General features: G+C 37.6%; 2 protein-coding genes and 1 pseudogene across 2 annotated transcripts; 2 read left to right on the forward strand and 1 right to left on the reverse strand.

The window, feature by feature from the left end:
* Positions 1-4734: 4734 nt before the first annotated feature.
* Positions 4735-6180, reverse strand: LOC115950122 (annotated as a pseudogene).
* A 3151-nt stretch (positions 6181-9331) lies between these two features.
* LOC115950862 lies at positions 9332-9856 on the forward strand. Its single transcript, XM_031068131.1, has one exon. It carries the CDS (start codon positions 9496-9498, stop codon positions 9853-9855), a length of 360 nt encoding a protein of 119 aa, XP_030923991.1. The 5' UTR covers positions 9332-9495; the 3' UTR covers position 9856.
* A 5838-nt stretch (positions 9857-15694) lies between these two features.
* On the forward strand, positions 15695-16353 carry LOC115993923 (histone-lysine N-methyltransferase, H3 lysine-79 specific-like). Its single transcript, XM_031117914.1, has one exon. The coding sequence runs from the start codon at positions 15918-15920 to the stop codon at positions 16242-16244; it is 327 nt and encodes a 108-aa protein (XP_030973774.1). The 5' UTR covers positions 15695-15917; the 3' UTR covers positions 16245-16353.
* Positions 16354-17379: the final 1026 nt, after the last annotated feature.

Below are 17379 nucleotides of genomic sequence, written 5' to 3' on the forward strand. Positions count from 1 at the left end.
AAAGAACTTCCACCTCCAGACGTTGTGGTGGATGTGGAGGCCGAGGAGGAAGTGGCCGAGGGGGTACCGTTGAAGAGGAAGAAGAAGGACAGAGAAAAGGAGAAGAAGGGAGCCAAGGAGAAGGAGCTAAAAGCCTAGCTTAGTCCTCACCTAGGAGATGTTCAGGCAGTTTTGTAATGGGCCATTTGTACATATAGTGCCCCTTCTTCTTCCTTTTGTACCATAGTCTTTATATCTTTAATGACAAAAAAAATTTGAAGTTTACTCTTATTTGCTTCTTATTGTTGTTGTTGTTGTTTTTTTTTTTTCAAATACTTGTACATTTTTTTATTCACTATGCGCCTGTCATCTTATGCTCTAGTTACCTTTCTTTCTTTATAATAATCATGTCGTGGCAACTTACAACTTCATCACAACATAAATAGTGAGCTAACTTATGAAATTTAAACAAATTATTAATCAGTACTTACTTCAAATTGGACTCGAACTCAGACAAACTTGCTGGCATTATTTCAGAAACTCAAGGAAATGCCTTTGACCTTTACTGCTCAGTCCCTTTAAACAAAACGGCCCATGTAAATTTACCCTAGACTTGTGAATTGAGAAGCCAGACAAGGCCTAGATTCTGTTTAATACTTAGAATATTTTTGCAATGTTAATTTACCCTAGGCTTGTGACCCGAGGAGCCAAGCAAGGCCTAGGTTCTGTTTAACACTTAGAGATTTTTTGTAATGTTAATTTACCCTAGGCTTGTGGCTCAAGGAGCCAAATAAGGCCTAGGTTCTGTTTAACACTTAGAGAAATTTTGCAATGTTAATATATCCTAAGCTTGTGACTCGAGGAGCCAAACAAGGTCTAGGTTCTGTTTAATACTTAGAGAAATTTTGCAATGTTAATTTACCCTCAGCTTGTGACCCGAGGAGCCAAACAAAGCCTAAGTTCTGTTTAACACTTAGAGAAATTTTTCAATGTTAATCTACCCTAGGCTTGTGACTCGAGGAGCCAGACAAGGCCTAGGTTCTGTTTAACACTTAAAGAAATTTAGCAATGTTAATTTACCCTAGGCTTGTGGCCCGAGGAGCCAGACAATGCCTAGATTCTGTTTAACACTTAGAGAAATTTCACAATGTTAATTACCTTAAGCTTGTGGCCCGAGGAGCCAGATAAGGCCTAGGTTCTTTTTAACACTTAGAGAAATTGTGTAGACTAATTGTCTCTACAAACGCATCCATAAAAAGATAAAACCAAGCAAGATATGAATGGAAATAGAATTTATTATTAATAATAACACCGTAGATTTTTTACATTCCAAGGACGAAGGATTACATTTTCATCAAAATCTTCCAAGTGATAGGCCCCAATACCAGCAATGGAAGTGATTCTATATGACCCTTCCCAATTGGGACCTAGCTTGCCCAAGCAAGGTTCTTGGTCATCCCCACTACTTTCCTTAAAATTAGGTCTCCCGGGGCCAAGGGTTTGGATTTAACTCCCTTATCATACCGTTGTTTAAGTTTTGGTTGGTAGTAAGCCATCTTTACCGTTGCTACCTCTCGTCTTTCCTTGACCAGGTCCAGGCTGTCTGGGAGTAAATGGTGGTTCTCTTCAACATTGAATTAGTCTATTCTCAAGGTTGGGAATCCAGATTCAAGGGGTATTACTGCTTCTGACCCATAGGTCATTGAGAAAGGGGTCTCCCCTGTTAATCTTCAGGGTGTAGTACGATAAGTCCATAGCATTCAGGGCAGCTCATCCACCCATTTTCCTTTTGCATTATCCAGCCTTTTTCTTAGCCCTAGCCACTATAACTTTATTGGTGGCCTCAGCCTACCCATTCCCTTGAGGATAAGCAGGTGTAGAGTACCCATTCCTGATCCTTAACTCCCCACAATATTTTCGAAAGGCTTTATTGTCAAATTGAAGGCCGTTATCTGAGATCAGTGTGTGAGGAACTCCAAACCTGGTGACAATGTTCCTCCAAATGAATCTCTTAGCATCCACGTTCTTGATGTTGGCAAGGGGCTCGGCTTCCACCCACTTGGTAAAGTAATCCGTGTCGACGAGGAGCCATCTTCGGTTCCCTATGGCTCGGGGAAAGGGTCCCACTATATCTGGGTCCCACTATATCCAAGCCCCACTGAGCGAATGGCTAGGGGCTAGAGAAAGGATTCAGAATTCCCCTTGGCTGGTGAATATTTGGGGCATACCTCTGACATTGGTCACACTTTTTTACATAATCCTGAGAGGATTTTCACATGCTAGGCTACCAGTACCCCTAGGTGAGGGCCCTATGTGCTAGAGACCTTCCTTCAGTATGACTCCCACAAATGTCCTCATGCAATTCTTCTAATAAGGGCTCCACGCCTTCTGGGTATACACACAATAAATATGGCCCTAAGTAAGAGCGATTATACGAATTATGCTCCTTAGATAGCCAATAGCGAGGGGCAACTCTGCGTACCTTCTCTACCTCACACTTGTCTTCAAGCAAGGATCTCTACCTCAAAAAGGTTACTATGGGGTCCATCCAGCTCGGCCCCACACCCTTATCAAAGATGCCCCTGTAAGACTTGAGGTGTCCATCTCTTCAATAACAACAACCCGAGGAAAACTTGATTCTAGTGAAATGGCCAACATTGCAAAAGAATCTGCATGAGAGTTCTGCTCCCTCGGAATTTGCTTCAAAATAAAACTCTTAAACTAAGCTCGAGCATTCTGCACTTTAGCAAGGTACCCCTACATCCTTTCATCCCAAGCTTCAAAGTCACCATTGACTTAGCCCACGATCAGCCTAGAATTTGAGTACAATTCTACCATTTCTCCTCCCAACAGCCTTACCATAGCTATCCCTGCTAGTAAGGCCTCGTACTCAGCCTCATTGTTGGTGGCTGAGAATCCCAGTCGCAATGATTTCTCCATTATCAGCTTCTCGGGAGTGATAAACACAATCCCTACTCCTGCCCCTTTTCAGTTGGAAGTTCCATCCATATAAACTTTCCACGAAGGGGCAACCATGGCCGAAGAGACCAATACACCCATAACTGCATTTGCCTCCTCGGGGACACCCTCGGCAAACTCTGCTACAAAGTCTGCTAAAACCTGTCCTTTTATGGCAGTCTGTGGCATGTACTTGACATCATAGGCTCCTAACTTGGTTCCCCATTTAGCAATCCTGCCAGTGTAATCGAATTTCCTTAGTAGGGCTTGCAAAGGGAGCTGGGTAAGCACCACAAAGTATGTGCTTGGAAGTAATGAGGAAGTTTCCTAGTGGCATGCATAATAGCCAGCACTGCCTTTTCCAAGGGAAGACCAGGGATTTGCTAACATAGTAGACGGGTCTCTGAATTCTGTCCTCATTCTTGACTAGGATGAAGCTAATAGCATGCTTGGTGACTGCTAGGTATGCATACAACACTTCCTCCTTATTATCAGGTCGGGAAAGTATCGGTGGATTGGACAGGTATTGTTTGAGGTCCTCAAAAGCCGATACACACTCCTTGGTCCATTGAAAATCCTTTCACTTGTGAAGCAGCTAGAATAAAGGATGACACATGTCCGCAAATCGAGAGATGAACCTGTTTAAGGCTACTGTCATCCCAGTCAACCTCTGCACCTCCTTGGGATTCTGAGGAGGGTGCAAACTGTTAATAGACTTGATCTGTTCTGGATTGACTTCAATTCCGCGATGCGTAATCATGTACCCTAGGAATTTGCCCGAGTTGACCCCAAAAGAACATTTGGATGCATTGAGATGTAGTTTATGTTCTCTCAATACTGAGAAAGTTTCTCCCAAATCGACCAAATGCTCTTCTACCCTCTGGCTCTTAACTACCATATCATCAATTTATTCCTCCATGTTCCTCCCAATCTGCATTTTAAACATCCGCGTCACCATTCTCTAATAAGTGGATCCTGCGTTTTTTAGGCCAAAGGGCGTCACACGATAATGATAGTTCCCATTCGGGGCACGAAAGGCCGTCTTCTCCTGGTCAGACAATGACAGAGGTATCTAATGGTAACCTTGAAAGGCATCCAAGAAACTCATCTGAGGATGTCCCATCATGGCGTCCACCAATTGGTCAATTCTAGGAATGGGGAAGGGGTCCTTTGGGCAGACTTTGTTCAAGTCTGTAAAATCCATGCACACTCGCCACTTCCCGTTTTTCTTTTTAACCACTACTGTGTTGGCTAGCCACTCAGGGTAGAAGATTTCCTTAATAGCTCCAGCCTACTTCAACTTGTTCACCTCTATCCTGACTGCCTCAGCGTGGTCTTTGGATGATCGCCAAAGAGGTTGCTTACGCGACACAGCCTCAGGATTTACGTTCAACCAGTGACATGCCAAACCGGGGTCAATCCCTAGAATGTCGTAAGCATTCCATGCAAAAACATCAATGTTTGTCTTTAGGAACTTCACCAATTCTACATTTTCCATGGGCGGCAACTGTGACCTACTTAGAAATACTGCTCCGGGTCCAGCCTTATTATCGCCTTTTCCAACTCCTCAAATGATTCTCCTGATGTCTTAGTCTGCTGCCCCCCTGCAGGCCCCTTTGGTTGCTATGAGATTGGATCCTAAGTCAGTACGGCAAGACTTGAAGACTGCTGTGTGATTGCTGATACCAGGCACTACCTGGCCATGGCCTGATCACACACTAACCCTCCCACTTTCCCCCGAGTAGGGTACTTAACCTTCAGATGTAATGTTAAGAACACTGCCCCCACGGCGTGAAACTAGGGTCTGGCCAGGATAGCTATGTATGGGGAGAATGCTTCTACTACTATGAAATTAACTTGGACCTCCACATTACCAACCTGTACGGGCAGCCTTATCATTCCTCGGGGGACTACCATTTTGCCATCAAAACCCATTAGTAAAGAATCATATCTATCCAGGTCCTCGGGCCTCAAGTTTAGCCCTTGGTATAAATCTGGGTATATGATTTCTGCTTCCCTTCCCTGGTAATCCAGTACTCTCTTCACGTCATAGCCCCTGATCCTAACAATGACCACTAGGGTGTCATCGTGTGGTTGGAGGGTTCCCTACTTATCCTCTTCTGAAAAACTCAGGGTAGGGGTGACCACCCTTGCTCTTATCTGATTTCTGACCTCCAGGTTAAAGCCCCCCACCACGGACATAACCCTAGAACTCATCCCGATATCACTCCCTAACCTAGCCAAGATCACATTAATAGTGTCCAATGCTGGCCGAGGAGCGCTGCCTCTATACATCCCATTTCCCGAGTGTCCGACCTGTTCCACAGGCTAATGCAAGAAATAATTGAGTTTTCTTGTCTTCACCAACTAATTGAGGTGATCACGCAAGGTCCTACAGTCCTCCGTGGTGTGTCCTCTGTCCCAATGATAATGGCAGTAGAGGCTTTGGTTTCTTCTGGATGGATCCTTGCCCATCTTATTGGGCCACTTGAAAAATGGATCATTTTTTATCTTCTCTAGTATCTGGTACACTAGTTCCTTAAACAGTGAATTGACCGATTGAACCCCCGTGGATGTTGCATGACTAGGGAAATCACTTCGGGACCGACTATTATGATACCCTCCTCCCCGAGGATCCCTCTTCTCGAGGAACATTTTAGTTTTACCTTTACCCTGTATTTGCTCTTCCTCTAACCTCTTGTACTTGTCTATGCGATACATAAGCTGACACATGTTCAAAGCAGACTTCATTGTTGATAACTTCCTTAACTCATGCTCTGTCAGGAGGCCAACCTTAAAGGTCCTCACTACCACATTCTCAAAATCGTTGTTTACCTCATTGTATGTTTCCCAATACCGGTCCGAGTAAGTCTTGAGGGTTTCCCCCTCCCTCATGGCCATAGATAGCAAAGAATCCACTGGCCTAAGGACTCTACTGCAGGTTATGAATCTAGCACCAAAGGCCTTTGTCAACTCTTCAAAGGACCCAATTGACCCCTCCTCCAAAGCATCAAACCAACGCATGGCGGTGGGCCCAAAGCTGGAGAGGAACACCTTGCACATAAGGGCCTCATTGCTGGCATGGACGGCCATCTTCTAATCAAAGTGACTAACATGCTCCACGGGATCAGTCCTTCTGTTATATATGCTGAACGTTAGCTGGGAAAACCGATGAGAGAGCCTAGCCTTATTAATCCTCCTCACAAAAGGGGATTTAAAAATCTGTTGTAGGGCTTTACTCATAGCATCATTTCCCATGGTGTGATGAGAAGGCCCCTTTCCGTGTTTGTTGTAGCCTTTCTCCGACTTGTCCTGCTATGAAGAAGCTGAGTAGGACTCGTTAGGTGGAGTTCTAAACCTACGCCGGTATGAGTGATCATGGCTTCCCCCTAAGCCCTCACTTAATGGGGAAGATGGGCTCCTTCTATCATGCTTCTTGCACCTCAACTTCCTATGCATACGATTAACTTCCCGTTATAGCTTCAGTGTCTCTTGGTCATGTGAAACATGACTCCTAGACTTGGAACGACTCCGCTCAGTACGTTTAGTGTGATAAGATTCCACCACAACACTTAGGGTTGCCTGTCTCTCCCACGTTCCAAGTTAACAAACTGGTTCTCCCTCTGAGAGCCAACCGACTCCTCCCTATCCTGGCCAACGTTAGCCATAAGTACTCAGGACAGATCCTCCACAACTTGTTGTTCCCACAGACGACGCCAATTGTAAAGACCAGAAAAATATGTAGCTCAAGCCCACTTAAAGTAGTGGGTTGTGCCTTTCAACCCTGGCCCAAATCAATAGAATTTGTAAGAGGAGGGAACGAACAACAACAGAGGGGTTTGCCCAAAGACAGCAACTAGGAAAAATAAGGTTTGTATTAAGAAATAAAGGAGTATCCAACTTTCCACAAGTTCTCCTGAGAAGATTAAGTCTGTATAAAAAGTAATACTGTTCACTCTCTTCTCTCAATGTTCTTCCTTCTCTTTCTTTTTCTTCTTTCTTTTTTCCCGGTCCCCTTTTCTTATATACCTCTACCTCCATCACATCTCCACCATCCATTTCTACCTAGCCTCCTTCCTTTTTTGACACTTGTTACCTTTCACATTTGAAGAAGATGGTGGAAGGAGTCTGCTTAGCTGTGGCTTACACTATTTAGGTCACTTCCTCATCAATGCGGCTGATAAAGCTGTTGTCTACCATTTAATACGAATGCAACAAGCTACACCAGGCCAGAAACTTCCCTACTACCCACTGACTTCCACTCTCTTTAGATCCCAGGTTCCACTTAGAATACCACAGAGCACCATGATTCATTTCTTCTCCTCCTCGAGCGGCTTCATTCCTTGGGCTCGTGGCTTGTAGCATTTCCACGTCAATACTATGACTTTTCAACTTCATCCTCAGTCCTCGGACTAATGCTGCGACCCTTTAACTTCATCTTCGGTCTTCGAGCACCCACATATATGATTACATTTAATTGTTTGTTGTGATTATACAACATGATTCATTTTGCGTTAACGGTGAAATTCATGGTTAAACTTCTAGGAAGCACGAGCACATATTTTGGCCCAATTGACCAATAGAAGTCAATTCCACTTATCTTTTGACTGTCCATGGGAAGGAAAAGGGAAACGGGAAAAGAAGAAAAATCATGTGTTGACTGGTCATAACCTTATCATGCCTTAGTTTTGGCCTTTTTTTGGTTCTTGGACTGTACGCACGCAGCCGATGCTTCTGTGGAAAACTGGTGCTGCTTACACATTTATACGAATTAGTATTTGCTTTTCAAAATGTAACATATCATTCTTTTCGTACTGTTTTCTGTTGGTTTTCCCATTTCCTTTACCTGCAACCTAGATGTTTGACAATATTATCCATCTCCCTTCCCATTAGTCACACTCACGACTAATTCAACAAGATTTCAATTAAGCAATCAAATTGAAGTGAAGGAGCGTAGATATTACTATAGAGAGTCTAGTTTGTATCAAGATTTTTGTTTTGTAAGAAGAAGAAAGTGTAACTAATTTTTATTTGGATTGGGATAATTAAAATCCAAATACCTTGTTTTGATAGTTCAAAAAGCTTCAATTTTTAATTAGCAAAATTATCAAAGAGATTTATTAGAGTGCGAGGGATCATAGTTGATGCAAACAAATAATTCGGAGAGGAAATTTGCTTATACGTGAGAGATCTCTTGCTCAATTCCAATAAAAAATCTTACTCTTCAAAATCGATCACACTGACAGATAAAAATACCCTTAAACTAAAAATTAAATTTAAAAAAAAAAAAAATCCTTTCATAACAAGGATTTGATTGTAAGAATTTATCAATAATCTTGTCATCTAATGGTGTTTTTCTTTTTTAAACACCTAAATATTTAGGTGCAACTAATCTTGTATACCATGAGATTTGTGAAATTAAAAGTTTTATATTATTTTAAAAAAATCATATAATTTTGTGCCATCGTACATTCATAAAATGTTTGTTAATTAATTAATTAATTAATGATGTCCTAATCCTGTCAATGCTAGCCGTGTCTACAATTTTCCAAGCCTTCCCACTAAATAAAAAAAAGCAATATAACACAAATGTCTTCCATCAAACGTTGTTGTACTTTGCTCTTAAGGACTTGTTGAAAAAGAGAGGCACATATATATATATTACGACGTAGCTATCTGTATGACCTGGGTCAACTGTAATTTTTGTTGACCCTTCTCTTCTCCTCTTAAACTTGGCCAATGTCATTAAGTCATAACTCATAACCCAAATCACGGCAAGCAAGAAACATGTGTACCCTATAGACTACTGATCTAGTACATAATCTTTTTTTTTTTTTGGCTGAGAAGATCTACTACATACTCATATGAAATAATTTTATACATATCCACGGCTTAAAATCCAACCTATAATTATATTGGTGGAGCCCTACCTTTAAGGTTCAGTAAATTTACATACAGGAGATGGGTTCTAATTGGAGGACCACGGTCAATATCTGGTGGGACCCTTGGTTTATGGGGAAAAGTATGTACACGATGGACACAAGATCATATTGACAAATATGAAATATCATTCCTAAGAAAACCAAGATATCACTACCAACGATGACAACACGTTGTAACCGTTGGATTCATCGTCAAAATCCGAAAAAGAAGCCAATGTTGTAATAATTAATGGATCCAACGGATTATAATACTTTTTAATAATGTAATAAAATAAGAATGAGACTACGGAATTTATGATAATGGAATAAATTAATAATAAAGCACAATAGTTTATCAAAAAAGCCATAAAGCACAATATATATATATAAATATTACATCTTCCACTCATCTTCATAGAACCAACGTTGCACTTTCTTTTTGTTTTCTTTCTCTGTCTCTCAAAACTCAAACAACACGTACCCTCAAACGCGTTCTACGCCAAACCCTTATAAAGAAAAAACTCATCCAAAACCATATGAGATTAAGCAACAAATATAGATAGATAGAGAAACACACACAAAGAGAGTTGAACCAGTCCTTTGTTGGGAATTTGTGAGATATCTTCAGCATTTTGCTATGGCTGAATCATTATCTTCTACAAGTGAAACCAATCCCCAGAAGGGTCTAACTGAGTGGGACATGGCCGCGGCTCAGAAACTCATGCAACTTAGCGACGAAGATAGCAACAACGATGAAAAAAACTGCAACAAGAGGGACTCAGATGATGAAGAGGGTGATGATCAGAGTCAGAGTCGAAGTGAAATAACCTCGGCTTTGATCGAAGAGATTTTCGGGAAAGAAGACGAAGAGGTGTATCGTCCAAAGAAGAGGAGGTATCGGTCTCTTGTTAGTATTTACACCGCCACGAAACCAGTGAATGCTAGATTTCAAAAGAAGGCGAGATCTTACAATAACCCTAATGGGGTTTTAGCTTAGGAGAGAAAGTGATGAAATCTAGTAATTAACGACTTGTTGTATAGAGGGTTTTCACTAATTTTCCTTTTTGTAGGAATAATTGGAGACTGTATTTCATTGTTTGCATATTAATAAAGTTGAGGCTTTTTGTTAAAAAAAAAAAAAAAAAAAATTATTGTAGAAATCAATTTTCCGGATTAATTAGTTTGGAGATTGATCCAATGCCATCATGGGTGGATCGAAATATAAGGTTTATAGACTATGAATATGACGGTGTCTATACTTTAATAGTACTCTGTCCCAAGTTTAATCTAAACTAGAGAATGGTATATTTCTCTCTCCCTTTAGGAATTTAGGATATTTAATTTGTTCAAGTTTATTGCTTGCAAGCAACAGCAAAATTTCGGAGAGTATTCATGATTTAATGTGGTAACGATGTTTCCACTTGACTACATTTATGGAAAAATAGAGGAATCTTACGAAATTCACCGCCCCTATATATCTATCGAATTGCATGCTAGTTTTAATGGTGCTGGAAATTTATTGTTTAAGAAAATATTTAAATTGGAGAAAGACATTAAAATCATCATATTTTTTAGACACAGGATAATACCAAAGAAATTTTGAATAACCATCCAAAAAGATTCCATGAAATAACAATGGCCATCTGAGGGTATAAGAAAAGGTTCCTATTAGACCAAACCTAAATGTGAAGAGCATGGTGATGATGATAGCCAAGTCTATGATCTCAGGATGTAGAGTTCTCTAGTTCAGTGAGATGAGCATTCAAACTGAAAGAGAAGCTTGTAGATATCACAGTCATTTTCCCTTTGACGCAAAACCCTCTTAGTGACCTGATACTTGCTAGGAAAATGTGAGGGATAAATTGAAAGAAGATACCATTATATTTGTTCAAACGAAAGACAAAATGTAAAGATTTAGTGATGGAGGGTACATGTAGAAGTAGAACATTAAATAACTGCAATGATGAAAAAGGGGTACGGATAGAGATCGAGCAAATGTGAGAAATAGGTAAACCTTTACAATTACCAAGATGCGGTTGATCAAGATTGTGAACAGATTTATTGTGTTTGGTAAGGTGCAGTTTGGTCAGTGCGGACCAATCTAAGGGAACGACAACATCGAGGAAGTGAAATGCGATGAAGAGAGAGTAACAGAGAGGGAAAAATCCAATTGATCCGTTTTGCCAACTCCAATCGGAAAATGAATGATATCTTCATCCATTGAGATTTATTATTTTATAGACTTCATTCTAAATACTTCAATTTACGCCGACTCTACAAAAAGTGCCCTTACATGTAAGTCTATAACCTAAGAGCATTACTTCAATAGGATTTCAAAGATATGGGATCAGACCTAACATACCCAGAGAAGGTGTGCAAACCCAATAAAAGTAGGTCGGTTAACACCTACTCTAGTCAGCCATGTAACTCGACCAACACCGACATAAGTCGACCAAAATATACTCTGGTTGACCACCTAGGTTGGCCAGTATAACAACACCTACTCTACTCGACTACATAGGCCTACCAACAATTATGCTCAAACATTGTACCTAATTTGGTTATTTACCTATAAATCCTTTCCTTTTGGTATTGATCAGCTAGTACAGTAATCCCTAAAAAATGTGCCTACTAACCATCCTTACATCAGCATTTATTGTGCCAAAACAATATATTATTGCATTTAATGCTATTAAGCAATGTCTTATCCACTTGTAAACTTGGTTTTGCTGACCTAACACACATCCCTTCAGCTGACCTCAGAGGACAACCAATGGGCAAGTCTACTACCTCTAGTTTTAGGACAAAACATGTCTCCCATGCTCTATAAATACTTCATTCAACAAAAGAATGTATGCAAGGCAAGTTCTAGCAGCTTTGTCATTTTCACTTATCTTCTTCTCTAATGGTTTCTAACTTAACCATTGGATCCTCCATGTTTACCCTACGTAGACATCAAAATTTTATGATGTACTCATAACCATTCGATTGTTCAAAATAAAAATATTTGTGATCAAATTAATCTCCAACTGATGAGGTAGAAGATTGGCAAATGAAATCAAGCCACGTGGCAACATTAAATAAGAAAGCCATATGGCAACATCAGAAGAAAAGACCTATATGGAAAGTTCTTATTAAATGGAAGACCAAATTAAACCTATAATTAACTCTCAATAAATGCTGAGAGAAAATTCTAAATTTAAAAAAAAAAAAAAAAAAAAAAACACTTAGAGAGAAAACATTACTGACACTCTGCAAAAATAAAGAGTTATCTCCAAAGTTCTCAAGAATTCTATTATTCATCAAGGCCTATTCCTACTTCTTCAAATCAAAGTGGGGATTCTCCTTTAATCTAGTTCGAGATCAAGCCAACAGCCCTCGCATCAAATCAAGCAAGTTCAACTATTCATTCAACTTGGAGACATCAAAGCACAATTCAAAATCAAGTTTCATAGCCCCTTCGGATCGTAACGTTTCTTGGAGATCGAATCAGAGGGATTTATTGTACTCTTTCATTTCATACAAAGAATTATACTCACATATATACAAATCAAATACAAGTTGATTATTTGTTACACCATTTCGTGATCATGTGATTCTTCTTTTACGAAAATTGTATGTACACCCTATTCTGGATGGTTTTGGTTGGTCAAAGGTCTTCTTCTTTAGCAAGTGACTAATTCAATCAAAAGCTAGGTTCTATAATAGTTTCAATCAGAATTGCAAAGTCCTTGTTGCAATTCCATTGTGTCCCCTAGATTTCACCCATGTACAGGGCCGGCTCTATGATGGAGCAAAAAATGCAACCGCCTAAGGCCCCAAGTAAAAAAGAGGCCCCTAAATTTTAACCAATAGGATTATTTATAATCAATAAATAAAATAATGTTTTTATTAGATGAAAAACAAATAAAAAAATAGAGAAAAATGCAACATCGTCCACAATATTTTTCACAACACTTTTACAACTAATGCTAAGTAGCAAGTTATTACAGTCTATTGTTGATGGCAAAAAAATAATTATAGTGATATTTTCAAATAAAAAACAAAAAGCAGTTTAAAATCTAGGATTTGTTGTAAAAAATATTGTGAATGTTGCACTTCTAAAAAAAAAGAATAATAATAAGAGTTTAATTGGCAAACTTTTACTAGTTTTCATCTAAATCTACCACTAATACCACTATTTTACTTACCATTATCAATCTACCACATCAACAAGTATGAAAAATTTTGTCAAATTTTTTTTTGTCTTAAAAATTCAAAAAAAAAAAAAAATCTATGTAGTTTATGTTAATTAGTAGTAATTTTGCATCTAAATAAGATGATCAATTTTTGCCTTAGGCCCCCAAATACATCAAGCCGCCCCTGCCCATGTACATATACTAATGGAAGGATTATTGCCTACGATCGTCTCAATATATATACATACACATGTGGGTTGTAATATGTGAGATCTCACTTTAGAAATGGAAGAATGAATAAAGAATTTGGATAAAAGAAGACATTTTTTTTTGGGTTTCACTCGAGTAAAATATAGTTTTGCTCAAGTGAAGTTGCCCAAGCAAGTTACAATCAAATGAGGAGAAATTTATATTTGGAAATTTATAAGTGTTACTGAAAGGTTCACTCAATCGAAATCGCTAACAACGAACAAGTATATGGCAAAAAAAAAAAAAAAAAAAGCCAAAGCGAATGTTTTATGTTCATAATTGTTAGTAACTGTCATAACAAAAATTTAAAGGTTATGTCTCTTTACAAATGACATTTCATATCTTTTTATTGATTATAATCATTCATATTCGTTTTTTTTTTTTAAAGCAAATTTTGCCTTTTTTTAGAAAAATTCATAGGAGTCATTAGTTTTATTATTTGTAGTATCTGTAAGATCCTAGTTTATTTATATCCTATATTCTAGAAATGATTTGCCTATAACTCTTTAACAAATTCATTTGAGTGGAGACAAATATTATCTTAAAGAAAACAACAAATTCATGCTTCTAAGCATACTTCAATTCTTTATTCTTCCATTGTTTTTCTCGTAATTAACCTGCAGAATATGCTCTAGTCTTTTACATTGGTTGAAGTTGGGTTATAGTAGTAAATCATGTGTAGCAATAAATGGAGAAAAGTCATATTGCTATAAATGATCTCACCAGTCACCACCACGTTTTTCCGAGAGAGTAATAGATCATTTAATTTCCTTTTCTTTTCTCAAAGTTGTTTACTACTACTCGTGATAAATTACTGCTACACTTGGTAGTTGCTCTTTGTTTGTAAGAGCCACTCCACAAAAGAGATACAGAATTGCAGTATTTGTTAAAGGAAGGAACAGCTCCGAGAGGTGGAATCTATCTTCGTATTTTTCTTTTTCTTTTTTTTTGGTTCTTTTGTCAACAACAGCTTTAATCTAAACCTATGAAATTGTGAATTAATTTCTAAGAAGCACTTTGATATTTTCACAAGTTGACCTTTTAAGTCAATTCTACTACTTTTTACAGTCCATAGCAGGAAAATTAGAACGAATTAGTTTTTGACTGGTCAAAGAATGCCAATGTCATCTTTGAAAGACTGTTTTGCAGACTAATACTTTGGTCCGAGTTGCATAATCCTGTCATTTGGAAATGTAAGGCACGTCTTACCGTATATAAGAGATTTCTCCACAAATATTTTTCAAAATTATATTTTGTGCAGTATTATTTTATAAGTTAGAATCAGTTAATTTAAATGATAAAGTATTTTATAATTAATTAAATAAGAGACTTGAAATTGATCTCACATATTACAATATGAGGAGGCCAGGAGTTTAAGGAGAGGAATAAAGTCCATAGGTATAAAGAACCTCTTATAGGCCTCGAAAATAAGTTGTTTAGGAATCAGATATATGATAGGATGGTATGTACTTAATTGTTAAAATAACATGGAGAGAAAAAAAGAACCTTGTGTCCAGAGAAAATTTCATTTAGTCCAAGTCAAATTTCAACATAAAAAAAAAATTCTTAATACAACCAGAAAATTTGTAATACGGTTGAGGATGCCTTTTGTCTATACAAATTGTTGATACGTGTAATAAATTTATAGTATTGGGTAGGTTCAATTAAGCATAACTATTACATATGCAGAAGTGATCATAACTACATAAGGATCTCATTATTTATTTTCCTATAAAAAAAATATTCTTAATAAAAAAAACAAATAATTTAAAATTTGGATTAAAAAAGCAATGTCCTCTAAGACATTAATTGCTCTCTCTTACAAGAAAAATCAAAATTAGAATCTACATTCCTTCATTATTGTCACTATCCAATTTTAAAGTAAAATTAAAAAAAAAAAAAAAAAAAAATCATCCCAGTACACAAAATGTAGGAGATTATATATATCCGATTGAAGGACTTAGAACCGTTTAGAAGGTCAGAATAGGAAGGAAATTCATAGTGGACCATAAACTTATAGGAAATGGATCTTTTTTTTTTGTTTTTTTTTTTTTGTCATTTGAAATGCATCCACGTAATGGTTTAGATGGAAATGTGCATTTAGTATTACTTAATTTAAAATGTCAAATGACGCGTAGATACCAAGTAAAATCTAAACGGTTACTAAACAAAGAACAAACAAGAAGAAAGGAAAAAAGGACAGATTCAAGCCGTAGGATTGATAATCAAATAGAAGAAGTAAGTCAATGATGTCATATTGAATTAATCAACGGACTATAATTTTTTGTTTTTGTGTATAAATATAGGATTGAGAGCACAGGAATCAATGAGATGTAATAAATTAAAGGGCTCATAAAGAATTAAATAATATTACATATGTATATGTTCCAGCCGTCTTCATAGAACCAATTACGCTGCAGTTTCTTTTGTTTTTTGATCCCTCATCCCTCACACAAAACTCAAACAACACGTACCCTCAAAACCCGCTCTACGCCAAACCCTTGAAAGCAAAAACCGTCCAAAATTCATAAAGAGAGAGAAAACCCGAAAGGGAGAAAGTAAGAGAGAGAGAGAGAGAGAGTTGTTCAAATCCACTCTTCCTAGCTTTGTTGTCCAATTTCTTCACGTTTCAATGGCAGAATCATCATCTTCCGCACGTAAAACTAATCCCCAGAAGGTGCTATTGGATAGGGATATGACTGCGGTTCAGCAACTCATGCAGCTAAGCGATGAAGATAACAACAACAACAACAACAACAAAGATAACAAAAAGAGGAAAAAGCCGGAGAAAGAATTAGGAGAGGTTGATCAACGCCTGAGTGAAAAAACTTCAGCAAAGATTGAAGAGATTTTCGGAAAAGAAGAGGCGTATCGGCCACAGAAACAAAGATATCGGTCTCTTGATAGTATTTACATGGAAACGAATCCGATGAAAGCTATAGGTATGGGAAGAAGGTGATCAGGTCTTAAACTAGTTTAATGGGGTTTTGACATAGGAGGTAATTTAGTATTTGATTTAGTGTTAATGTAAGGGTTTTTCATAATTTTCTTAGAAAAGAAAATTAGAGACAGTCTCTTTGTTTGCTTGTTAATCTCAATAATAGTTTAGCTTTTTGACAACATATATAGTGTGTATTGCATGGTTGGTGATGATGATGGAGATCGATGATTCAGTTCTTTTCTTTTTCTCTCCATAGCCGCCTGCTTAATTGATTTTATATTTTTCTCCTTATTAGATTGGTTCCTTTGAGTGATTTAATATCATTATAGAGAGTGGATTGGGGAATTGAACCTTTACTTAGCATTTATCATAATTCAGTGGGACAAGATCTTATTAGAATAGGCTAGACAAATAGGCTCATAGACAAGTTTGAATTAATGTTGCATGTGGTAATTGTAGTGATGGTGAAGTTTTATTGTATGGAAATTTATTTCTTTTTTGTTTACTATGGCAACTATGAGTTTTATAACTTTTATACCATTTAAGAGAGAGAGATCAGAGAGGGTTTTAACTTGTGTGTGTGCACACGCATGTGTGCGTGTAAGAGAGCGAGAGAGACTTTAATGTTGTGTATGTGCACGCAAGTTAGAGTAACTTAATTTGCCATAGATGGGGCACAAGAATGTGTTCTGTCCAATATTTGTGTTGTTTGGTTTTCCAGCAGTTAGGTATAGATTACAAGGGGTGGAGAGAAACTTTTCCAACACCGGTGAAATTCATTCTTTGTTTCAAATGAAGAAAGTATTTTTGAAGTTTGAACAAATTGTTATTGCAAAGAATTAAAATCTCTCTTTTTTTCTTTTTCTTTTTTTCCTTGAAGAATTAAAATCCATTTTTATATTTATAAGCTTTCTATGGTAAAATCAGTAGTAGTTTTTACATTTTTCTTTGTGTATATCAACGGCACATTAAATATTTTTCAATAGATAGCGCACTAATTAAATATTTGAAGCTAGCAATGATTTTCACAAAGACAACTAAGTTTAATCACATCTATACCTTACTGCCTGCTATCCCATTTCCACACAAAGTGATCTTCTTCTCAATGGATATCATTTTTTTTTTTTTTTTTGATAGGATAGATGTGTGTATT

Source organism: Quercus lobata, chromosome 6, assembly GCF_001633185.2.
Source record: "Quercus lobata isolate SW786 chromosome 6, ValleyOak3.0 Primary Assembly, whole genome shotgun sequence".
Taxonomy (NCBI): domain Eukaryota; kingdom Viridiplantae; phylum Streptophyta; class Magnoliopsida; order Fagales; family Fagaceae; genus Quercus; species Quercus lobata.